This window comes from Erinaceus europaeus, chromosome 13 (genome assembly GCF_950295315.1).
Source record: "Erinaceus europaeus chromosome 13, mEriEur2.1, whole genome shotgun sequence".
In the NCBI taxonomy this organism is placed as follows: domain Eukaryota; kingdom Metazoa; phylum Chordata; class Mammalia; order Eulipotyphla; family Erinaceidae; genus Erinaceus; species Erinaceus europaeus.
Genome location: NC_080174.1, coordinates 34,332,996 through 34,359,051, shown reverse-complemented (window position 1 = coordinate 34,359,051; position 26,056 = coordinate 34,332,996). Strand labels below are relative to the sequence as shown.

At 37.1% G+C, this 26,056-nt stretch overlaps 1 protein-coding gene and 1 long non-coding RNA gene across 3 annotated transcripts in view; both read left to right on the top strand.

Annotated features, from left to right (window-relative positions):
* The window catches only part of LOC132542723 (uncharacterized), a 392,193-nt gene that overhangs the window by 102,867 nt on the left and 263,270 nt on the right, over nt 1-26,056 (top strand). The window lies entirely within an intron of this gene.
* The window catches only part of SPACA1 (sperm acrosome associated 1), a 41,638-nt gene that overhangs the window by 5,277 nt on the left and 10,305 nt on the right, over nt 1-26,056 (top strand). Inside the window, exons 2-5 of one of the 2 annotated variants that reach the window (XM_060205067.1) lie at nt 1,726-1,782; nt 11,879-11,980; nt 13,205-13,311; nt 24,234-24,369. In XM_060205067.1, the coding sequence (XP_060061050.1) occupies nt 1,726-1,782; nt 11,879-11,980; nt 13,205-13,311; nt 24,234-24,369 (402 nt within the window). The remainder of the gene's footprint in view (nt 1-1,725; nt 1,783-11,878; nt 11,981-13,204; nt 13,312-24,233; nt 24,370-26,056) is intronic. The other variant, XM_060205068.1, reaches the window with a different exon arrangement.

Sequence of the window (26,056 nt, the reverse complement as noted above, 5' to 3'; positions counted from 1 at the left end):
CCTTCCTAGCTTTGTATATTTCCTAGATTTAGTCAACATGATGTCTGTATTTTTTTCCATTACTAGTGAAAATACTGATTTGGACAAGAGTTTCATGACGGAGCAGTCCTACAACTTTGGCAATAATTAGTACTAGTGAATTTTACAGTTTATTCCTTTACAAAGTTTGCTGACATTCAGACCACATTCTTTTTATTTTTTACTTATAGATATACAATGGGATTTTTTTGATGACTGTACAAGGATTCCTTTACTTATCAAAAAAAAAAAGGGGGGGGTTGAATAATCTCGTGGTTACTCAATACTGAAAGCTGAAAGAGGCTTCAGAGGTCAGATGATTCCCACCCACCCCCTCACCCCTTTTAAGTTAGAGAAGTTTAGTAGTGTTCCCAGTACAGTATAGGTAATAGATGGTAGAGCTGATTACGTACATGTTTTTGAACGTTTTTTTGGAAAGAGGTCATACTTAAAAATAATTTTGTATTCACTCTCTTATCTGCATTTTCTTTGTTCAAGATTTGGCTTTGTGGTGTGAACATCTGTGAGATAAAGGAAGATAATGTGCCAGCAGAAAGTCTTTAGGCACTTTAAGCACAAAATTTGAGTTCAGAATTCATCATGATAGTTGAAATAAATTAGCAAAGTTAATATCTTTTTATTTAACACACATATGTGTTTTTGTATTATTTGCATTTAAGGGAATGTATTTCTTTACTGCAAATACAAGATCGAACTGATTATGAACATGTCATTTTACAGCAATCAAAATAGGAACTATTAAAATTATCTGAAATATATTCAGAAAAAGTTAAATGAACTCATGATATTTTAAAAATATGTTTATGTTATTAAGTTATAGAGTGCTTTTACACACATCTTGTTTAATTCTTATAATAATTAAATTAGGTAACTTCTTTCAAAAATTTTACAGAAAGGTTAAAGAGGCCTGGAAGTTTAATTTTTTCAAACTCTAAATAGTGATAGAAGCAGTAGTTTTGATTTCTACACTTTTCTATGCAGTATTACACCTCCAAGAAGAAAGTCTTTTTTTTAAGTTATCTTTTAAGAGTTTTTCAGGAGAAATCAGGGGATTGAGGATGTGTAGTTTCATTGTATATTCAGATTTTATGTTCAGGTAAGAAAGAGAAAGCAGAGAGACATTATGTGTATGTATTGTGGTTTTCTGGCTTTATATAAAACTTGAACCCACTGTGAATTAACTAATGAAAAATAGTTAATTTAGTTATATACGCATAAAGGCATATATATGATATATATATATATATATGATATATATGATATCTTTGCAAGTTATTTCCTAATTCATTTATCTGAAAGTTTCAATTTTGATTTAAACAATAATAGGCATATGAGGAAAGATACTGCTTGCCTAATTTAATAACATTAAAATGTCTATTTGCTATGTAATTTTTTTTAATTGTGGCTATATCCATTTACATCATTGTGCATATTGCCAGGATTTTTTTCACACCTCTTTAAAGTTTGCCATACAATGATCACCATCAGTGTTGAAAGCCCCCACCATCATGTCCAGAACCCCTTCCACCTTTTGTCACTTCTCTCTCTCTTTAATATTATCAGCTCTGCAAGGGTAGGCTACAGATTGATTTTGTCTGTTCTATTCCTTTTTGTAAGATTATTATTTTTTCATTTAGAAATGTTTTTGTATGACTAAGTAACTTTATTTTTGCCATTTATATTTAGTTGAAAATGGAACAGTAGTCAAAGAAGTAGAATACGGGATGTGCACTGTTACATGCGGTAAGTAATGTAGCAGACTAGACTAACAGCAAGTAAATGCTATAACTTTTATTTGTAAGCTGTATACCCACATCCACATCTCTCATTGATTTCTGTCTTGATTAACTATAATTGGCATATAAAGTTCAAACGGGATGCTGTAAAAGGCAAAATATTTTCAGTTTATAACCTCCAAGTGTCATGTTAAACCAACTTTCTATTATTTTGGGGGCGTGAATTGTCCATACCAAAGATAAACTTTATCTCACAGATGTTTGGGAGATGAAAAGATATTCTTATGTATCTCACAGATGTCTTCCCACATACTATGCTGGTCAATCTATCAAGAAGCTTGCTTATTTGTGATAGTCTATTCTAAATTCTGAATTTCTCTAATTTGTATGTTATGTCTTGGAGGTAAAGATGATGTTGACTTTGAGGGGAAGGTAATATTCAAATACAATGACTTATTTTGATCATTCAATAATCAGAACTTATCATAAACTCTCTTGGACAGTGGGGGTTGGGAGTTGCCAAGCACATTAGATTGCACATGCTACAATGCACAAAGATCAGTGTTCAGGCCCCAGTTCCCACCTTCAGGGGAGAAGCTACACAAGCACAAGGGTACACATGCTATAAAAAGTATTTCTCAAATGTGAAGATTTACCCTAAGTACCCGAAGGACTTGTTAAAGCACAGACTATTAAATCATTTTCCCTTTGTTTCCCAGGGCTAAAAAGTTGTAATCCTACAGACTTACAAATGAAACTAATGCTTCCGAGATTATCTTCTGATGATTACTTTGAAAATTACTGTGGACTGGGGGGTTAGTGGTAGCTCATCCAGTACAACATACAGTGTGCAAGAATCTCACTTCAAGCTTCCCATCTGCACCTGCACCGAGTAGCTTCGTTAGTCATGAACCAGTGCTGCAAATGTCTTTCTTTCTCTCCCTGCTTTCTAACTTCCACTTCTCTCTCAATTTCTGTCTCTATCCAAAGTATATAACAAAGTATTTTTAAAAAATAAAGTGTTTGTAGAACACCATGCCAATAAGATAATGAATTCAAAATGACATATATATTTTTTAATTTATATTTATTTATTTTCCATTTTGTTGCCCTTCTTGTTTTGCATTGTTGTTGTAGTTATTATTGTTGTTATTGATATCGTTGTTGTAACATAGGACAGAGAGAAATGGAGAGAGGAGGGGAAGACACAGAGAGTGAGAGAAGAAAGATAGACACATGCAGACCTGCTTCACCACCTGTGAAGCAACTCCCCTGTAGGTGGGGAGCCAGGGCCTCAAACTGGGATCCCTAGTCCAATCCTTGCGCTTTGTGCCACGTGCACTTAACCTGCTGCACTATCGCCAGACTTCTGATATTGTTTATTCTAAATTAAGTCAACTTTGCGATAGAGGCAATTGGGAGGGAAAGAAGATATAAATTCATGCAGATCTAGATAATAATGACTTTTTTGTTTTGTTTTGTTTTGTCAAATACTCTTCTTGAATTGTTTCTGAGAGAGGATTTCATTGTAGTAAATATTCCCAACATGAAACTTACTATCCTTGTTCTCTAATGTGTGACTGTATGGCTATAAGTTTCTCTCCCAGTACTGCATTAGTTGTGTCCCAAATATTTTGATAGCTTTTGTCTTCATTTTCATTTGTTTCCAGGAACATTTGAATTTCTTGCTTGAGTGCCTCTCTGACCCAGCATGTTGTTGCGTTTCCAAATTTTGTGACTTTTAGTAATTTTCTGTTTGCTGTTGAATGTTAGCTTTACTCCACTCTGGTCTGAGAAGATACTTGGGATGATTTCAATGCTCTTGAATTTATTGATATTGTCTTTGTGGCCTAACATGTGGCCTATCCTTGTGGATATGCTGTGTGGATTTGAAAAGAATGTGTATTCCAGTTTTTGGGGGTGAAGAACTCTAAAAATGTCCAGGAGGTGTAGTCTGTCCATCTCTTCATTTAATTCTCTTGCTTCTTTGTTGATTTTTTGCTTCATTGCTCTAAGTGTGAGTGCGGTGTTGAAGTCTCCCACTATTATTGTATTGCTATTGATGTATTTTTTTAGTTCTGCCAGTAGGTGTTTGATGTATTTAGAAAGTCCCTCGTAGGGTGCATAGATGTTAATGATTGTTAAATATTCTTGGTTGATAGATCCTCTAATCATTATATAATGGCTTTGCCTATCTTTTATTACTTTATTTAATTTAAAGTCTACTGTGTCAGAAATGAGAATGGCTGTTCCTGCCTTTTATTGTGGTCCAGTATCCTGTATGATAGTTTTCCATCCTTTCACTTTAAGTCCATGTTTGTCTTGTTAGGTTAGGTGGGATTCTTGCAAGCAGCATATGTTTGGGATGTGTTTTCTGGTCCACCATCCCACTCTGTGGGTGAAAATTAAGCCATTGACATTTATTGATATTATGGATTTAATGTACTATAATGTCATTATTCAACAATTTTTTATTTGCTCTGATATATAGCAAGTATTATGGTGATGTTCTTGTTTATAAGAGGTCTTTTAGAACCTCTTTCAGGGAAGGCTTGGTGATGGTTGCCTCCTGTAACTGTTGTCTGTCTGAGAAGGTTTTGATCCCTCCATATAGTTTGAATGAAAGTCTAGCAATATATATTATCTTTGGTTGAAACTTCTTTTCATTTAGGGCTCAATAGATATCTTGCCATTTTCTTCTGGCTTTTAGAGTTTGAGTGGAAAAGTCTGCTGATAATCTTGTGGATTTTCCCCTGTATGTGACTTTTTATTTTTCTCTTGCAGCCTTTAAGATCCTTTCTTTATCCTTACTTCTTTTTATTGTAACTATGATGTGTCTTGGTGTTTTCAGGTCTGGGTTGATTCTGTTTGAGACTCTCTGGGCCTCTTGAATCTTAATGTCCTTTCTGTTGTTTAGGTCTGGGAAGTTTTCTTCTGTTATTTCCTCTAGAATGTACTTCCTCTTCCTCTCTTTCTTCCTCTGGTAGGCCAATTATATGAATGTTACTTCTTTTGAGATCATCCCATATGTCTCTGTTGTTGTTTACAGTGTCTCTCAATCTCTTTTTAGCTCTTTTACCTCTTTCTTTGATTTCTGTAGCTCATCCTCTGTCTAGCTAATTCTGTTTTCTCCTTCTGTTAATCTGCTTTCCTTTTCATCAGCTTCTTTCTTCTAAAATGAAGAATACTGCTGCAACTAAAATGTTATAATATTACATATAAATATAATATTATAATATTAGCTTATTCTGCTAATTGGCCTTTTAGCTCAGCTATTTCAGCTTTCATTTACCTCGAGGTAGCTGGTATTTCAGCTTTCATTTACCTCAAAGTAGCTGGTATTTTACTTGAGGATCTCATCTGTTGTTTCCCTATTTCTGATAGCCTTTTCCTCCATAGTAGTCTTCATCTCTGTGATTACTAGGTTTATTATTGATTGCATACTTTTCTTATCTAGGGTTACTTCTGACTGATTTGAAGTTTATTCTGGGCTTCTGTATTGATTCATTGTGGTAGCAGTTTTATTTGCTCTTGATTTAACCTTTTTTTTTTTACTGATTTTTAAAAAATATTTATTCCCTTTTGTTGCCCTTGCTGTTTTATTGTTGTAGTTATTGCTGTTGCTGTTTTTTGTATAGGACAGAGATAAATGGAGAGAGGAGGGAAAGATGGAGGGTGGTGGAGAAAGACAGACACCTGCAAACCTGTTTCACCGCCTGTGAAGGGACTCCCTTGCAGGTAGGGAGCTGGGGGATTGAACCGAGATCCTTACACCAGTCCTTGAGCTTTGCACCACCTGTACTTAACCCATTGCACTACCACCTGCCTCCCTATTTATGTGGTTTTTATTTTTCTGTTCTTCACTTGTGTTTTGAGTACAAGCCATGCTATACTAAAGACCTTTCACAAATGCAGTCACAAAACTCATAAATTACAACAATAGAAACTGAAGCAAGTCTGATGCAGTTCAACCAATACCAGTTAGCCAAACAACACCTCCAGTCCAAAAAAAAAAAAGCAACCAAAACAAACAAACAAACAAAAAAACAGAAAGGAAAAAAGGGAAAGCAAGAATAGACAGTTATGTAAAACACTGTCCACTATAATTTCTAGGACTAGTAAGAGGAGAAACACAAGTAGAAATGAGAGACACACACACACAGAGTACACTCCATGTCAGATTTCTTCCACAAAATAACTAACGAGTATCAGTGAATTGAGAAAGAAAACAAGGAAGAAAAGAAAAAGACCAAAAAAAGAGCAGTGAAATGAATTTTTTTTAATTACCTAGGAGGAGAGAAAAAGGAGGGTGGAGGAAAGAAGGAGAGAGAAACAAGTCTCTCTCACAATGGATAGGACACCCAGTCACCTATCAATGGAAAAAACAACAACAGTTAATTTTGGTCAACCTGAAGAAGGAGGAGGGAAAAGGGACAGATGTATATAATAATAGTAATAATGAAATAAAATAGAATAAAAAAGCCTAACAATCTGTCTGCTGTTTGGACTGCTCTGGATTGGCTGTAGGCAGCCTGAGCAAAGATAGGCAATTAATTATAAGAAGTATCCAAAAAAAAAAAAATATATATATATATCCTCCCCCCAAAAAATACCTGAAGGTAGCCTTTACCAGGAAGGGCTGAGGCTCTTATTGGTCAGGTATTTTTTCACTCAAATTGAGCTCCAGCCACCTAAAAAAAAGAGAAGGAAAACAAAAAGAAAAAGGGTTGGAATGACACTGCTAGTGAGCCAGGAATATTGGTAAAGAAAATAGCACTGCAGGAAGCCTTCTAGGAGCAGCTGGCCAGCCCCTGTGGGCTAGTTCTGGGGTGGTAAGGTGGGTGAGTTCAGAAATAATCAAGCCAAAGATTTTCCTTTTTTTGTCTTTTTGGCCTGTTTGCCAGCCCAAGAGTGAGTTATAGGATACCTTGACTCTGCCCCCTGAAATATACTATCCTAGCCATGTTTTAATGTGCAGTTCAGAACTTTCATTTCCATCATGTTGCTGCTTCACTACTGCCACCATTCCATCTCCAGAACTTTGTCATGATCCTATACTGAAAACACTAGAACCCATTAAATATTAGGGACTGTTTTTTTTTGCCTCCAGGGTTATTGCTGGTGTTCAATGCCTGCACTACAAATCCACTGCTCCTGCTCCTGGCAGCCATTTCCTCCCATTTCATTGAATAAGACAAAGAGAAATTGAGAAGGGAGATAGAGAGTGAGAGAGAAAAAAATAGGCAATTGTAGACCTACTTTTGAAGTGTCCCCCCTGCAAGTGGGGAGTGTGTGTGTGTGTGTGTGGGGGGGGGTGAATTAGGATCCTTGCACGGTTCTTTGCACTTAGTACTATGTGGGCTTAATTGGGTGTGCACTGTCCAGCTTGTGACTATTTTCTATTGTCCCCAACCTCTGGCAACCACTACTTTACTTTGTGTTTCTTGAAATAGTTTAGAATCTATATTTTAACTTCAACTTCCTCGTGTGGATCAGAGAATGAGAGTCCTTCTTATAATAAACCTGTGATTATTCACTTTCAACTTACTTCTCTTGCTCCTTAAGAATTTTCACAGGCAGAGAATGGTTTGCAAGATAATTCTAGTAACTGATTTGTCTGTTATTTAAAAATGTGCTTTGAAAATTATATATTATATGTGTTCATTCAACAAATGATTTTTTTCACCTTGTTTTGTAAGAGTTGTTTGCACTTAGAAATCTTTTCATATGATTAAGTGATTTATCTTTGTCCTTCATATTTAACTGAAAATGGAACAAGACTCAGAGAATAATAGTATTTGATGTATTCTATGCCATATAATGTGCTAGATATTGCTATAGATGTTGGGAAAACAGCAGTAAGTAAAGCAGAAGAAATTCTTTGTCTTTAAGGAATGCATATTTTAGTAGAGGCAAAGAGATACTTGAATACAAAAAAGCATATAAGGGGCAAGATGGTGGCTCACCCTTGAGGACATACATGCTACCATGCTTGAAAATTTTGGTTCAAGCCCCTGTCCTTACATACAAAGGGGTTGGGGGGGGGGGTGGGAAGCTTCATGAATGGTGGGACAGTGCTGCATATACCTTTATTTCTCTCTGTCTTTATTGCTCCCTCTCTATTTCTTTCTCTTTGTCTTAATCTCTATCAAAAAGAAAGAAAGAAAAAAGAAAAAACAAACCAAAAAAAATCCAGTGACCACTGGAAGCAGTGAGATCCTTTGTGGAGTTACCTACCTCTAGCAGTAACCCTGGCAGAAAGATATTTTTTACTAGATGAAGACAAGCTTGAAAAATCAAAACCAGAAAAAGCAATAGTTTTAATCTATCTAAATTTAAAATATTTTAAATTTATGACAACTCCTTAGAGGTAAAATACTTAGTAAAATACTTAATTCTCCACATATTTTAATAGGAAGATTTTTTCCTACACATCAGATTTTTAAATTTTTATTGAAATTACAAAGAAATCACACACTTACACTTGTAATCACAATAAACTGTATTTGGATAGAATAAATATATAAAACACTTGCTTGGAAAATATATATGCATTTCAGAAAATGGGTGTCGTTCCAGGCGGTACCTATTCCAAATTCAAGAGGAATCATTTTCTTAAATAACCATCATTCTCAGTCACCTCTTTTAATCAAGAGAATTTTCCTTCTCCAAACTTATGTCCCTATAAAGTTCTTTTCTTGCAACTTAATATTGTCTACTGGCCTGCTAAACAAGCATCACCCTGGAGATTGTTATAAGTGCAGTTTCCCAGTAGAGATAACATAATGATTATGCAAAAAGACTCATAAGCCTGAGGTTTCTAGGTTCCAGGTTCAATTCTCCACATTACCATATGACAGAACTGAGTAGTGCTCTGGTAAAGTAATACGATAATAGTAATTTAATTACTATTATCATATTATTATTAGTAGAAAAATTTTAATAATAATATAATAAAAGTAGTAGTAGGGGCTGCGTGGTGGTGTACCTGGTTGAGTGCACATGTTACAATGCTCTAGGACCCAGATACAAGATCCTGGTCCCTACCAGCAAAAGGAAAGCTTTATGAGTAGTGAAGCACGGCTGAAGGTGTCTCTCTCCCTCCCTCCATGTCTCTCTCTCTCTAACACTTATTTTTACTTATTTATTTTTGCATAGAGACAAAGAGAAACTGAGAAAGGAGAGGAAGATAGAGAAAGAGACAGAGAGACAGACACCTGTAACACTGCTTCACCACTTGTGAAGCTTTCCCCCTGCAGGTGGGGGCCAGGGGCTTGAACCTAGAACCTTGTGCACTCTAATGTGTGTGCTTAACCAGGTGTGCCATGGCCTAACCTCCTCTCTTTCCCTCTCTGTCTCCCCCCCCCTTGATTTCTGGCTGTCTCTATCCAATTAATACATAAAGATAATTTAAAAATAATAATAGTAGTAGTAGAATAAAGAAATACAGAGTTTCAGAATTTACCCCAAACCTATTGAATCAGAATTTACATTTTAATAAGATCTCCAGGTAACTTGCATATGCACTGAATCTGAGAGGCACTATTGTAGGCCACCTTTAGTCTTTAACTTTCCCCTTATTTACATCCTTACTTACTATGGAATCTTGTGTTTTAACATCTTGCAGGGTATGAAAGAAGGAATGTGGTAGACAGGGAAATCAAGATGGGACTCTACCTGTGCCTGTGATTACACACATTTAACATTAGTCCATTTATCAAAAAGCATGTTTACCATGTCATTAATCCAGCATTTTGACATCTTCTTCAATTCTGATGAGGAAAGGCAAACCTAGAAGAAGGCTGAGATAAGTTTGTAAAGACTTGATTTCTGGGGGCCAGGCAGTAGCCCAGCGGGTTAAGTGTACATGGTGTAAAGCGCAAAGACCTGAGTAAGGATCCCAGTCGTAGCCCCTGTCTCCCCACCTGCAGGGGAATCGCTTCACAGGCAGTGAAGCAGATCTGCAGGTGTCTATCTTCCTCTCCCCCCTCTATCTTACACTCCTCTCTCCATTTCTCTCTGTCTTATCCAAAAACAAAGACATCAACAATAAGGAGAATAATAATAACCACAACAATGATAAAACAACAAGGGTAACAAAAAGGGAAGAAGTAACCTCCAGGAGCAGTGGATTCATGGTAAAGGCACTGAGCCCCAGCAATAACCCTGGAGGGAAAAAAAAAAAAAAGACTTGATTTCTTCTAAGAATGTGTGGCAATTCTAGAAAGTATCTTGTTAGAAATGGGGATTTGAACATTAACAGTTTTGTCCAGCTATATTTAATACAAAGATTTTACTAATATAAAGATTGGTAACCTTTCTTATTAAAAGAGGATTTTAGCATTTCCTTCAGAAGCTCCAAACCCACTGTCTATTCCTAAAAGTTTTATGGTCAATTCTATCTGAGATTCTGTATACAGTGTATTTCATAAAGGTTGACAGTTTATGGGTTGTAATGAACACAGCTATAAGGAAAAATACTGTTAATTTCTGATATACTATAAACTGTAAGGTGCATTGTGGTTCAAACAAGTTAAAATATAAAAATAAAATTCACACACAAAGGCATATTAGCTTACTCGTGCATCAAAAGCTTGATCAAAACTCTATAGCAGACTGGTCCCTTTATTTAATGTACCACTTCCAATCATGAACAATCATGTAATTCCTTTTCTTGTGATAGTAAATGAATTTTTAAATTTTTTATTATTATTTATGTATTTGCCTCCAGGGTTATTGCTGAGGCTCTGTGTCTGCACTACAAATCCGCAGTTCCTGGAGGTCATATTTTCTCATTTTGTTGCCCTTGTTGACATTGCTGTTGTTGTTGGATAGGACACAGAAAAATCACTAGAGGAGGCGAGAGATGGGGGGGCAGGAGAGACAGACACCTACAAGACCTGCTTCACCGCTTGTGAAGCGACCCCCCTGCAGGTAGGGAGCAGGGGGCTCAAAAGGGAATCCTTAAGCCGGTCCTTGTGCTTCGCGTCATGTGCGCTAAACAACCTGCGCTACCACCCGCACTGGATAGTAAATGAGTTTTATGAAATAATTCAATTAGAGGGAGCCCCAGCTTCCCATCTTCAGGGGGTCACTTCACGGGCTGTGAAGCAGGTCTGCAGGTGTCTATCTTTCTCTTCCCCTCTCTGTCTTCCCCTCCTCTCTCCATTTCTCTCTGTCCTATCCAACAACAACAATAATAAGCAACAGTGGAAAAAATAACCTCCTGGACCAGTGGGTTTGTGATGCAGGCACCGAGCCCCAGCAATTACCCTGAAGGCAAAAAAAAAGTCATCAGATCAACAAGAGGCTGAACAGAATAATACCATGGAAGGAGGCTATGAAGGTCCACTGGGTTAAGAAGACAATGTTAGAAGGATGCCATTTATAGTTTAAAGGCAGGATCAGGAGATGCCTTGCTGTGTGAGATCCTGGGTTTGAGTCCTACCACCAAATGGGAGCACGATGGACTACATGGTAGGGAGCTTGATGGAGGTCCTGACTCCATCCCTCAGCACCACATGCAAAATAAATAACTGGGAAGATAACTCATCACTGAGCACAAGACTTGCAAGCCAGTTGCCCTGGGTTTGATTCCAGTACTGCGTGTGCTAGAGCTGTATGGAGTTCTTGCTTCTCTTGCCCTGCTCTTATAAGCATAGTTTTTTAAAAACAAATATTAAAGAAACAAAACTGTTAATAAACCTATTCACATAAGTAAATACACACACATCAAAGAAATAGTTCAATTATAGGGGCTTAAAATAATTGTGAATGTAATCAGACTATATTTGAAAATTTAATTTTATTGTTTTCATTTTTTAATTAATTATTTTGTATAGAAACAAATTGAGAAGGGAGGAGGAAATAGAGAGGAAGACAGAAAGAGAGAGAGAAAGAGAGAGAAACCAACAGCACTGTTTCCTCCTGTGGGTGGGAACTGAGAGCTTGAACCCAGGCCTTTGTGCACTGTACTGTGTGTGCTCAACCAGGCTGACAACCTGTCCCCAAGAATTTAATTTTCAAAATTAGGATAAAAGTTTGAGTGAAGAAAGAAAACTGTAGAATTTGTTCTTAACAGTTGTCAATTTATTTTACCAAAGGTATAGGTATTAGAGAAATTATATTAACAAATGGATGCCCTGGAGGTGAATCCAAGTGCATTGTGAGGGTGGAAGAATGCCGTGGACCAGTAGACTGTGGCTGTGAGTTGGACTCTGTTGGTGGGAGGTTGAGGGGAAATGTGAAGGCTGTCATTTGTAGTAGAAGGAGGTGATAAACTGATACACTGGAGTGAAATCATAACAAAAGTTAAAATTCCACTTTTCCAGGCAGTTATGGTTCTGAGTGACTTTCTGCTTTTGCTATACAAATTCAGTGATGTCTAAAGTCTAACAAATTTTCTATAATACACTAAAAACTTATACTCAGTATCTGTGGTTAGACTGTTCTATAGTGAGACTTTTTTTTTTTTTTTACACTTTGGTCTTGAACATTTCTTTTTGTAATTAGTAAACCCTAAATTGGGAATGTTAAGAATGATCCTGCATCATATTATCTACTCTAGAGTTTCAGGATCTCTAGTGGCTTTCTTGACTAGTAAATTGGAAGCCAGTAGTAGAAAAGTTCAGTAATTGACTGTTCTTGCTACCTCTTCGCCATGACTTATTCTGCAGAAGAAACCGACAGTTATGATATCTTTGACCTGTTTTTTTTTCTTTTCATTTATATTTTTTAGTATGAGGTTTCTGGTTTGCAATTCAGTTGCAGGCATATCAATACAATTTCTCATCTCACCAAGTGTCTAAAAAACACCCTCAATTCCAAATTGGGTCTATCATCATGTATCAGGACCTGACAACCTCCCCAACTCCACCACCTCTCTCCTTGGCCTCCTTCCACAGAGTTCTTTGGTGCAATTCACAATACCAGTCCAAGGTCAACAGACATATAAAAAAATGCTCCAAGTCACAGATTATCAGAGAAATGCAAATAAAGACAACAATGGGATATCACTTTACTCCTGTGAGAATGTCATACATCAGAAAGGACAGTAACAACAAATGTTGGAGAGGCTTCATTGGTAAAGGAACTTTTTATACTGCTGGTGGTTGGAATGTAAATTTATCCAACTCCTTGGAGAGCAGCCTGGACAACTCTCAAAAGGTTATAAATGGATCTGCTCTATAACCCATCAGTTTTTCTCCTGGGGATGTATCCTATGAAATCAAACACATGCATCTGAAAAGATCTGTACATACCAATGTTCATAGCAGCACATCTTGTAATTGACCTATTTCTTTCAATGACTTTGTCTTTGTATCCATTACTCCCCTCTTCTCCAGAGGTGACTTCAAAAGTATTACTGTAGCAGTTTGAAATGCTCAAGGATACATATGCATTCAGGTTTTCTTTTTTTTTTTTTTCAGGGGGTAAACCAGTTTCAGAAAGTCTTGACAGTGTTAGACTGGCATGTGTTCATATATCTCCTGTAAATCGTTTCAAATATGTTTGGAAAGTTATAAGGCCAGACCAAGTGAGTAGTGAATATATAAAATGTGATACTTTCTAACCAGTAAGAGAATCTACTTCCTATAGATAATGATTATCAGGAAAATTTTTTGTTAACACTGATTTTCAAAAATGAAGTTTAACCATTATAATTTAGGCACTATTGGGATTTGAAATAGTTCATTACTGAGCAGTGCTAGTACTTGCATATGACTTAAATCCAGCTGTTGTCAGGACTTAAAAATATCCATTTTATATAAAATATTCTATCTAGAAGCAAGGTATATGTGTGTGTTAATTATATATTGGTAACTTTAGCTAATATTAATTGAGAGTTTATTTAATGGTACACATATACCAAGTTTCAGAATTTCTTTTAATGCACATCAAACCCTATGAAGTAGTTCCTATCACAATACCTATTTTACAGTTCAGTGACTGAGGCACAAAAAAAGTAGCTTACCCTGGTTCACACTAGCAGGAAGTTGTAGAATTGATAAGTTAATACCTGGCTTAAAATCTACTCATGCAATTAATTATTGCCCTAGATTAAAATTAAGGAAAATTGTTTCCTGATCTTAAATTTACATGAAAGGTATTATTATTATAAAATGGAAATATTGACAAGACCATAGGATAAGAGAGGTAAATTCCACACAATTCCCACCACCAGAACTCCTTATCCCACCTTCTCCCTTGAAAGCTTTCCTATTCTTTATTCCTCTGGGAGTATGGACCCAGGATCATTATGGGGTGAAGAAGGTTGGAGATCTGGCTTCTGTAATTGCTTCCCGGTTGAACATGGGTGTTGGCAGGTTATTCCACACTCCCAGCCTCTCTCTTTCCCTAGTGGGGCAGCGATCTGGGGAGGTGGGCCTTCAAGACACACTGGTCAGGTCCTCTGCTCAGTGAATTGGTTTGGCATCATGGTAGCATCTGGACCCTGGTGGCTGAAAAAGAGTTAAGATATAAAACAGAACAAATTGTTGATTAATTATGAACCTAAAGGCAATAATATTTTAGATGAAGATCTGGGGTCTCCATTTTGGAAAAAGCTAGTAGGTCTATTTTAGTTATATTCCAAAGGGCCCATGACTTTATTAGTTTTTGCCTGAGCCTGCCATCTAGTATGTGGGTGGACCTAGGTTATTGTGTGGGAAGATGGTGTCATAGTCGGAAAAGGACTAGAAAGCTGGATAAGGAAAGACAGTAGCTTTCAAATATGGGAAAATTATATTGATATTGTTAACTGTTTAGCCCCATCGATTTGATCTGGGCCACATATTCAGCACAAGAGCCTATGTAACCACTACATCCCTGTAGGTCTGACTTCACATTCTGTGGTGACTGCTAGGAACATTCCAGGCTGCACTAATTTCAGGGCCCATCTTCCTCATGTGATATGTAGAGTATGTTATCCAATCTCCCTTCAGAGAATAGGATATTCCCTACCATTGTTGATCCACATTGAGGGCAAGGTCCTATAGGGGTCCACAAAGGGGTCCATTATGTTGTTCCTGATGGAGATGACCAGTGGCAGTGGAGAGAGGGATCTTTCCTAGGTCTACGCCCATCATGTCTGTGTGGGGATCCCAGGACTCCTTGATGAAGCCCCCAGGTGATGGGGTGGGCTGGTAGTAACTAAAGAGTCATCGTTAATGTATGCCAGTCTCTTGCCCTTAGTCAGCTTTTGTATTCTTTACTTTGTCTGACAAGCTTAGCTTTGGAGTGATTGAGGGAAGTGTAATAGAAGGTAGGTGAGGAGAGTATCTAGGTATAAGAAGAAACTATTTTGTTAGGCACATTATGGTGTCATTTTCAGTCTTTCTACTTGTTTGCTACATTTATTGACTCACTGCAAACTACTGTGCACCTTTGCTTTAAGGTATATGTTTTCCCCTAACTTAGGATATGCATATATTTGCCCTATCTCCTGGGTCCTGGTCTATATCTAGGTTTTGAGGTTTGTTGAGAAGTGTACCACTCAAAATAGAATTAAAGAATCCTATGATCTAGGAAAAGTCTCACCAGAGTAATGAAGTTAAAGAGTTGACATTACACATCTGATGTCTCTAAACACAGTTTGAAGTGAAACATGCTGAGGTGATACTGGTTTCATTGCTTAGGCTGGGATCAGAAGATGCAGTATCATTTGGTATGAATTCAGAGAAGCATGCTGGAAAGTGAGCCCCACCATAGAAGTTCCAGGCCTGGGGGAAATATGGGCTTTATAGAGGACTGGGAGGTTCCTGCTGTCCTAGGGTTTAAGACGGCAATAGATAGTTATTACTATCACCAAATTATTTGGCAATAGGGTTAATTTTGAAAATACCATCATTAGTATTTTCTGTATCATACAAGACCTCACCATATTTATGTCCTTTTATGCTATTTACACATAGCTGTATTTTATAAAGTAACACCAAAAATTGCTTCTGTTCTTACTGGTCAAAATTTTAGGAGATTTAATATTTCAAAGAACAAGTCATTATTTGAACTATATTAACAATTTGAGCTCACTGTTAGAATTCAATCTGATTACCGATTTGAAGTTTTTATTTATTTATTTTTTATTTAAGAAAGGATAAATTAACAAAACCATAGGGTAGGAGGGGTACAACTCCACACAATTCCCACCACCCAATCTCCATATCCCATCCCCTCCCCTGATAGCTTTCCCATTCTCTATCCCTCTGGGAGTATGGACCCAGGGTCGTTGTGGGTTGCAGAAGGTAGAAGGTCTGGCTTCTGTGATTGCTTCCCCGCTGAACATGGACATTGACTGGTCAGTCCATACTCCCAGTCCGCCTCTCTCTTTCCCTAATAGGGTGGGTCTCTGGGGAAGCGGAGCTCCAGGACATATTGGTGGGGTCTTCAGTCCAGGGAAGCCTGGCCGGCACCCTGATGGCATCTGAAACCTAGTGGCTGAAAAGAGAGTTAACATACAAAGCCAAACAAATTGTTGAGCAATCATGGACCCAAAGATTGGAATAGTGGAGAGAAAGTGTTGGGGGGGGGGGGTTCTCACTGCAAACTCTAGTCTACTTCTGCTTTCAGGTATATATTTTGGACTAGTTTATGGATACGTGTGAAAATATGCTCTCTCTCACAGAACCTGGTCTATATCTAGATTTTGGGACTTTGTTAGAAAGTGAACCACCTGTGATGGAATTAGAGAATACTATGAAAGGAAAGGCTCACCTGAGTAATGAAGCTGAAGGGTTGTCGTTCCACATGTGAAGTCTCTGGACACAGTCTGAGCTGAAGAATGTTGAGGTGGCAATCGTTGCATTGATTAGGTTGTGATCAGCAGATGCAATATTATTTGATATGGATTGAGAGAGGCATGCAGGAAAGTGGGCCCTATCCTAAGGTTCCAGGACTGGGGGAAATATAGGCTCTATAGTGGAGATGTGAGGTTCCTGCTGTCTTAGGGTTCAAAAAGACAATCGATAGTTAATGTTATCATCACATTATTTGGTAATTGGGTTAAATTTGAAAAGTCCTTTTGTTAGGGTTTGCTGTACAGTACCCAGTATCTTGTATATAGCTGTGCCATTGGTTGCTTGTGATCTACTTGGTCTAGGCTTTTGAGAGAGTCTGCATATCAAATACACAGCCTATATATTAAAAAGACTCATCTGTGTTTTAAAAACACACAATTAATTTTCCCCCTCTCATATTAATTAACTAGTGATTTATATGACTACACTTTATTAGGAGTGTACATAAACACCATTCCCACCACCAAAAGACTATGTCCCCTTCCACACCCCCACCCCCAACCCCACCAACCGGAAAGCTGCAAGTCTACTACTCACCACAGGGTTTTTACTTTGGTGCCCTACTATCAATTTAGTCAGAAACTGCTTTTAGTTTCCCTTTCTGAACTTCTTTATCAACTTCTGTTGATGAGTGGGATCATCCCATACTAATCTTTATCTTTCTGAGTTAGCTCACTTAACATAATTTCTTCTAGCTCTGTCCAAGATGGGTCAGAGAAGGAGGGTTCATTGTTCTTGATAGCTGTATAGTATTCCATTGTGTATATATACCACAGCTTTCTCAGACACTCATCTGTTATTGGGCACCTGGGAGGCTTCCAGGTTTTAGCTATTATGAATTGTGCTGCTATGAACATAGGAGTACACACCTCTTTTTGGTTGGGTGTTATGGTGTCCTTGGGGAATAACCCTAGGAGAGGAATTACTGGAAGGTCCATGTCTAGCCTTCTGAGAGTTTTCCAGACTGCTCTCCACAGAGGCTGGACCAATATACATTCCCACCAGCAATGCAAAAGGGTTCCTCTGTCCCCACAGCCTCTCCAACATTTGTTGCTGCTGTCCTTTTTGATGTATGCCATTCTTACAGGAGTGAGGAGGTATCTTAATGTCTTAATTTGCATTTCTCTGACAATCAGTGACCTAAAGCAGTTTTTCATATGTTTTTTAGCCTTATGGATCTCCTCTGAGGTGAATGTTTTGTTCATATCCTCTGCCCATTTTTGGATGGGGTCATTTGCTTTTTTGGTGCTAAGTTTGCTGGGTTCTTTATATATTTTGGTGATTAGTTTCTTATCTGCTGTATGACATGTGAAGATCTTCTCCCATTCTGTGAGGGGTCTCTTTGTTTGTTTAATAGTTTCTTTGGATGTGCAGAAGCTTTTGAATTTGATGTACTCCCATTGGTTTGTTTCTGCTTTAGTCTTCCTTGCAATTGGGCTTGTTTCATCAAAGATGTCCTTGAGGTGTAGATGGGAAACTGTTTTACCAATGTTTTCCTCTAAGTATGTGAGTGTTTCTGCTCTAACATCCATGTCCTTGATCCATTTGGAGTTGATTTTTGTTTCTGGTGAGATAAAGTGGTTCAATTTCATTCTTCTGCATGTTACAGCCCAGTTTACCCACAAATTTATTGAAGAGAGCCTCCTCCTTCCATTTATTGCTTTGGGCCCCCTTCTCAAAGATTAGATGTCCATAGGTGTGAGGATTTTGGTCTGGGCTTTCAATTTTGTTCCACTGGTCTGTATGCCTATTTTTGTTCCAGTACCATGCTGTTTTGATGATGATGGCTTCATAAAATAGTTTGAGATCTGGGAGTGTGATGCCTCCATTTCTGTTTCTTTTCCTCAAGATGGTTTTGGCAATTCTAGGTATTTTTAGGTTCCAGATAAATGATTGTAGTGTTTGTTCTATTCTCTTAAAGAAGCTTGGTGGAACTTTGATGGGTATTGCATTAAATTTGTATATGGCTCTGGGGAGAATATTTTGATGATATTTATTCTTCCAATCCATGAGCATGGGATGTCTTTCCATTTTTTGGTATCGGTTTCTATTTACTTAAGTAGTGACTCATAGTTTTCAGTATACAAGTCTTTTACTTCTTTGATCAACTTTATTCCTAGGTATTTTATTGATTTTGCTGAAATAGTAAATGAGAGTGATTTCTGGATGTCTTTTTCTTCAGATTTAATGTTCGCATAAAGAAATGCCACTGATTTTTCTACATTAATTTTGTAGCCTGACACCTTGCTATATTGCCTTTTAACTTCCAGTAGTTTTCTGCTGGATTCTTTAGGTTTTTCTATGTATACTATCATATCATCTGTAAATAGTGAGAGCTTGGCTTCTTCCCTTCCAATCTGTATTCCTTTGACTTCTATCTCTTGCCTGATTGCTACGGAGAGAAATTCCACTACTATGTTGAAGAGTAATGGTGACAGTGGACAGCCCTGTCTAGTCCCTGATGTGAGAGGGAATGCTTTCAGCTTCTGTCCATTGAGTATGATGTTGGCTATAGGTTTGCTATATATAGATTCCACTATTTTGAAGAATTTCCCATGTATTCCCATTATTTGTAGAGTTTTGAGCATGAATGGGTGTTGGATTTTGTCAAAGGCTTTCTCTGCATCTATTGAGATAATCATGTGGTTCTGGCTTTGCTTTTATTGATGTGGTGAATGACATTGATTGACTTACGGATGTTGAACCAGCCTTGCATTCCTGGGATGAATCCCACTTGGTCGTGATAAACAATCTTTTTGATGTGCTGCTGTATCCGGTTGGCCAAGATCTTGTTTAATATTTGTCATCTATGTTCAGCAGAGATACTGGTCTCTAGTTTTCCTTCTTTGTTGTGTCCCTATCTGCTTTTGGTATCAGGGTGATGTTGGCTTCATAGGAGGTGGAAGAGAGTGTTCCTGTTTCTTCAATCTTATGGAAAAGCTTAAGAAGTATGGGTACTAACTATTTCCTGAAAGTTTTGTAGAATTCATTTGTAAAGCCATCTGGTCCAGGACTTTTGTTGTTGGGGAGATTCTTACTAATGGTTTCAATTTATTTGTCTGTAGTTGGTGCATTTAGGTTTTGTAGTTCTTTTGGTTCAGTTTTGGAAGGGCATATGCTTCTAGGAATTCTTCCATTTCTTCCAGATTATCTAGCTTGGTGGCGTATAGTTCTTCACAGAAGTTTCGCATTATTCTCTGGATATCTGTGGTGTCAGTTGTGATATCTCCTCCATCATTTACAATTCTATTAATTTGAGTCTTCTCTCTTTTTTGTTTGGTGAGTCTGGCTAGGGGTTTGTCAATTGTTTTTTAATCTTTCAAAGAACCAACATTTGGCTTCGTTGATCTTTTGTTCGGTTCTCTTATTTTCGATGTTGTTTATATCTGCTCTAATTTTGTAATTTCTGTCCTTCTGGTTGCTTTAGGGTTCCTTTGTTCCTCTTCCTCTAAGTCCTTGAGATGTGCACTAAGGTCATTCATTTGAGCTTCTTCTTGGTGTTTAATATGTTATTGTATGGCTATAAATTTCCCTCTCAGTACTTCTTTAGCTGTGTCCCAAATATTTTGATAGGTTATGTCTTAATTTTCATTTGTTTCCAGGAAAAGTTGAATTTCCTGCTTGAGTGACTCTCTGACCCAGTGGTTTTTAAGGAGTATGTTATTTAGTTTCCAAATTCTGTAACTTTAAATAATTTTCTGTTTGTTGTTAAATGTTATTTTTACCCTACTGTGGTCTGAGAAGATACTTGGGATGATTTCAATGTCTTGAATTTACTGATGCTGTCTTTGTGGCCTAACATGTGGTCTATCCTTGAGTATGTGTTATGTGGATTTGAAAAGAATGTGGATTCCAGTTTTTTGGCGTGAAGGACTCTGAAAATGTCCAAGACGTCTAGTCTTTCAATCTCTTCATTTAATTCTCTTGTATCTTAGTTGATTCTGTGTTTTGTTGATCTGTCTAAGTGTGAGAGTGGGGTATTAAATTCTTCCACTATTATTGTATTACTATTGATGCATTTTTGAAATTCTTTCAGTAGGTGCTTGATGTATTTAGATGGTCCCTCATTGGGTACATAGATGTTAATAATTGTTAAGTCTTCTTGGCTGATTGATCCTCTAATCATTATGTAATGTCCTTGCCTATCTTTTATTACTTTATTTAATTTAAAATCTATTGTGTCTTAGATGAGAATGGCTCTTTCTGCCTTTTTTTGGTGGTCCGTTAACCTGTATGATAGTTTTCCGTCCTTTCACTTTAAGTCTGTGTTTATCTTGTTGTGACAGATGGAATTCTTGCAAGCAGCATATGGTTGGGTTGTTTTTTGATCCATCCGCCAACTCTGTGCCTTTTGTTGGGGAGTTTAAGCCATTGACATTTATTGATATTATGGGTTTAATGTATTGTAGTGCCATTGTTTAAAAAAATTTTTTTTGTTTGCTCTGATATATTGCAAGTATTGTAGTGATGTTCTTGTTTATAAGAGGTCTTTTAGAACCTCTTTCAGGGCCGGTTTTGTGATGGTTGCCTCCTTTAACTGTTGTTTGTCTAAGAAGGTTTTGATCCCTCCATCTAGTTTGAATGAAAGTCTAGCGGGATATATTATCCTTGGTTTAAACCCTTTTTCATTCAGGGCTCAAAAGATATCTTGCCATTCTCTTCTGGCTTTTAGAGTTTGAGTGGAAAAGTCTGAATATAATCTTATGGGTTTTCCCCTGTATGTGACTTTTTGTTTCTCTCTTGCAGCCTTTAGTATCTTTTCTTTATCTTTACTTCTTCTCATTGTGACTATGATGTGTCTTGGTGTCTTCAGGTCTGGGTTGATTCTGTTTGGTACTCTCTGGGCCTCTTGAATCTTGATGTCCTTTCTTTTATTCAGGTCTGGGAAGCTTTCTTCTATTATTTACTCTAGAATGTTTCCTTCCCTTTCCTCTCTTTCTTCCTCTGGCTGACCAATTATACGAATGTTACTTCTTTTGAGATCATCCCATATGTCTCTGTTGTTGTTTTCAGTGTCTCTCAATGTCTTTTTGAGCTCTCTCACCTCTTTCTTAGTTTTCTCTAACTCATCCTCTGTCTGAGTAATTCTGTTTTCTGCTTCTGTTAGTTTGCTTTCCCTTGCCTCAGCTTCTTTCCTCAGTTCAGCTTTTTCAGCTTTCAATTCTCTAATTGCCTCAAGATTATCAGTATTTTCCTTGGGGGTCTCAACTGTTGTTTCCCTAATACTGCCATTCCTTTCCTCCAATGTTGTTTTCATTTCTGTGATTAATAAGTTTGTTGTTGCTTGCATACTTTTCTTATCCATGGTTACTTCTGGCTGACTTGTAGTTTCTTCTGGGCTCTTGTCTTCATTCATTGGAGTAGCAGTTTTATTTGTTTTTGATATACCCAGTCTTTTGATTTATGTGTTTCTTACTTTTATGTTATGTTGTTCCTCAGTTGTTTTGTTTTGAGTACAAGCAACACTGTCCTAAAAGTGTTGAAAAATGCAATCACCAACCTCCAAAATTAGAATAGCAACTGAAGCAAGGATTGAAGCAGTTTAGTCACTACCAGTTAGCCAAATAATGTCTCCAGTCCATGAAAAAATAGCAAGCAAGTCCAAGTGAAGAAGAAAGAGAAAGGAAAGAAGGGATAGCAAGAATAGACAATTATGCAAATCTATTTTCCACTGTATATTCTAGGGGTAGCATGAGGAGAAAGCAAGCAGAGCAGAGATACAAACATAGACAGTCCACTCTGAGTCAGATTTCTTCCCCAAAATAAATCACAAATGAATATCAGTGAATTTAGAAAGATAAAGAAGAAGGAAGGAAGAAATGGAAGACGAGATAAAAAAAAAGAGAAACAAGAGAGAGAAAAGATAAGAAAAAGAGCTGTAATTAAAGCACAGTGAAAGGAAAGTTTTTTAATTGATTAATTTTTATTTTATTTTATTTTATTTTTTTAATTAGCTAGGATGAGGGAGAAGGGGAGAGTCTGTAGAGGAGGTAGGAGTAGTGAGACAATTTCCTCTCACAATGGATAAGATGCTCTGTACCCTAGCAATGAAAGATACCCTAAGAATTAATTCTGTTCACCCTAAAGGAGGGGGAAAAGAAATACACCTTTATATAATATTAATAATAAAATAGAGCAGGGTAAAAAACCTGTCCCAGTTTTCCTCAAGCCTCCTGAGCAGAGGCAGGTGATTGTTAAGAAAGAAAAAAAAAAAAACCTCAGGACTAGACAAGAGTAGTAGGAATACAGTTATGCAAATCTACTATACACTGTATATTCTAGGGGAACTTAGAGGAGAAAGGGAAGTAGAGCAGAGATACACGCAGAGAGAGTCTACTCTGAGTCAGATTTTTTCCCCAAAATAATTCCCAAACGTGTATCAGCGAATTCAGAAAGCTGAAGGAGGAAGGAAGAAAGGATGACAAGAATGAGAAAAAGAAGAAAAAAGAAAGAGAGAGAGAAAAAAGAAAAAGAGAAGGACAGTAATAAAAGAGAAGTGAAAGGAAAGAGTTATTTATTTATTTATTTATTATTATTTTTTAGCTATGCAGGGTGGGGGAGAGACCGGGTAGGGGTGGTAGGCAAAGTGAAGTAAGTTATTTTAGCAGTGAATAAGACTTCCAGTCCCCTAGCAAAGGAAAATACACTAAGAGTTAATTCTGGTCAGCCTGAAGGAGGGGGGAAAGGGGTATGTGTTTATCTTGTATTGATAATAAAATAGAACAGAGTAAAAAACCTATCCTGTCTTCAGCTTGGATGGCTCCAGATTGCCTCAGGCCCCCTGAGCAGAGGCAGCTGGTTGGCTACTTAGGAAGAAAAAAGGCCAAAGGTTTCAGAAGGGAATAGAATTAGAGTGAATGACACCCCTGGTGGGACAGGAATCTTGGTAAAGAAAGAAGCTCAGCAGGGGAGCCTGCTAGGAGTAGATCTCTGGTCCCCAGGGACTGGTTATGGGGGGGGGGGAGGGAGGAGCGGGTACGCTTAGGGAATAATAATTTAAAAGAAAAATTTTTTTCCCTTTATTTTTACTCTATTTTTTAACCTCCTTGGTGTCACCACTAGGACCCCTTATTGACTGGCCTACTAAAGGCAAAAAATCCTACCGTTTCCAGTAGATTTGGTCGGAGCTCAAGCCACTAGCAGCTTCTCATTCTGCCATCTTCCGGAATCCCCCCCCCAATTTGAAGTTTTAAGTTCTTAGTTGAAGGAACATCTTTTCAGAGCTATGGTCTGTTCATCAAAAAGTTTGAGAAATTCAATCCATTTTTCCCCTCTCATATTAATTAAATAATGTTTTGTGAGACTAGATATTAATAGGAGATGTTTAAGGGCTAGGTTATGTTGTACCCAGTTGAGTACACACATTACAGTGTGTAAGGATTCTGGTTCAAGCCCTCTTTTCCCACCTGCAGGGGGAATCTTCACGAGTGATGAAGCAGTGGTGCTGGTGCAGTTCAGTTCCTTCTCTCTCTCTCTCTCTTTCTCTCTTCCTCTCTCTCTCTCTCTCCCTCTCTCTCTCTCTTCCTCTGTCTCTCTCTCTCTCTCTCTCTCTATATATATATATATATATATCCCTTGCTTCTCAATTTCTTTTCATCTTTATTTTAAGTAAATAAAAATACTTTGTTAAAGAAAGATGCTGATACTTTTTCTTTTAAAATAGCAACCTGTTATACTTATGAATGATTCAGCAATCCTGGATGTTCGGAGAGAAGTTCGCCCCCAGGCGTTTGAGTGTGACACTTACGAGAATAATGAAATAATATCTTCTGTTAAATTCACAATCTATACAGCAAATGGTGAGTTTCCAGCAACATGTGAATTTCCTTTTATTTCACATGATAAGGAGGACTGAAATCATCTAGAAGATTTCATTAAACAGATGTGGCTAGCCCCACTTCCAAAGTTCCTAATTCATTAGATCTTGGGTACAATTTGGCATAAGAACCTGATTTTTAAATTTTTTAAAAAAATATTTATTTATTTTTTATTTATTTATCTGGCAGAGATAGCCAGAAATCTAGAGGGAAGAGAGAGTTAGGGAGAGAGGCAGCGAGACACCTACAAACCACTTGCAAAGCTTTCTCCCTGCAGGTGGGAAATATGTTACTATTGGCCCAGAGATGTCTTTGTGAACATTGGTTTACATAATTAAGATATTTTCTTTTCTCCTTTTAATATCTTATTTAGTGTTTTATTTAGTTTGGATAGAAAAAGAGAGAAATTGAGAGGAAAGATGGAAATATGGAGAGAGACCCCTTTCAGCACTACTTCACCACTTGTGAAGCTTCATCCCTGTAGGTATGGACCTGGAGCTTGAACCTGGGTCTTTGCACATTCTAATATTGCTCTTTGGAGTGAACCACCACCTACTCCCCCAATTTTCATTCATAAAGTTAAGTCAAATATTTTGGAAAACTGCTATATCTCCAAAGAACAGTCCTTTGCTTTGAATTTATTCTTTTACTTCCATTACAAAAATGAAAATAGATACATGAAGTTATATCTGTACATGAGTTAGTTAAATTAAAGGAAATTTTAATATCTGATATTCATCTCTTTTAGATTACTTAAAAATTTATACATTTTATGAGAGAGACAGGGAAAGAGGGAGACGAGATAGAGGGAGAGATCAGAGCACTGCTTAGTCATCTTTGATGCCAAGATTCAAACTGATGCTTCCTGCTTATAAGCATGTACTTTATACACTAAAACATACCCATGACACTCCCATTCTCCCCAGCCATGCAAAATGTTTTCAGAATATATTTGTATGTGTCAGTTTCTTTTAAAATGACTATATGGTATACCACTGAGATAAACCCTTTGGATGTTAAGACATGAAATAAATGTTTTGCCAGAAATATCCAAGCACTATGGTACTAGCTTGAGACAAATGCACATTAGAAATAATTTAGAGGTAAACTTGGTGTAGTGAAAACTTGCCTTCATTTTCTTATATATTAGATGCTTCACTTTTCTTGTTACAATTAGGTATTATTATGCAGTGAGTTATAACCTTCTAAAATACAAATCTTAATTCTAGAACCCCAATATGAGGCCATATTTGGACCTTGAGCTATGGCAGATAGAAGTTGTCCATTTGAGATAAGGTCTAGAATGTGTCCTTAATTCAATATAGCTATTTTCTTTTATATCTATATCTATCTATCTATCTATCTCTCTCTCTCTATATATAGATATATATAAAGTCTTTTATCAAAACAAGTTTACATGTTGAAAGCTTAACTAGAATAAATTTGTCTAAATTTAAATTATATTAAGGACCAAACAGATATTGATGTCTTTATATAATAGCAACAGTCCCTCAGATCAGTGGATCTTGTAAGACCTCTCAAAAGGAAAAATACAATTGAAATAAGTTATATTAACTGTGGATGAAGACGAAGTGTACAATATGTCTAATGTAAAAACACTGACATCAAGGCTATTGTATTTCTAAGAAGAAGGACCTTTGGAGAGAAA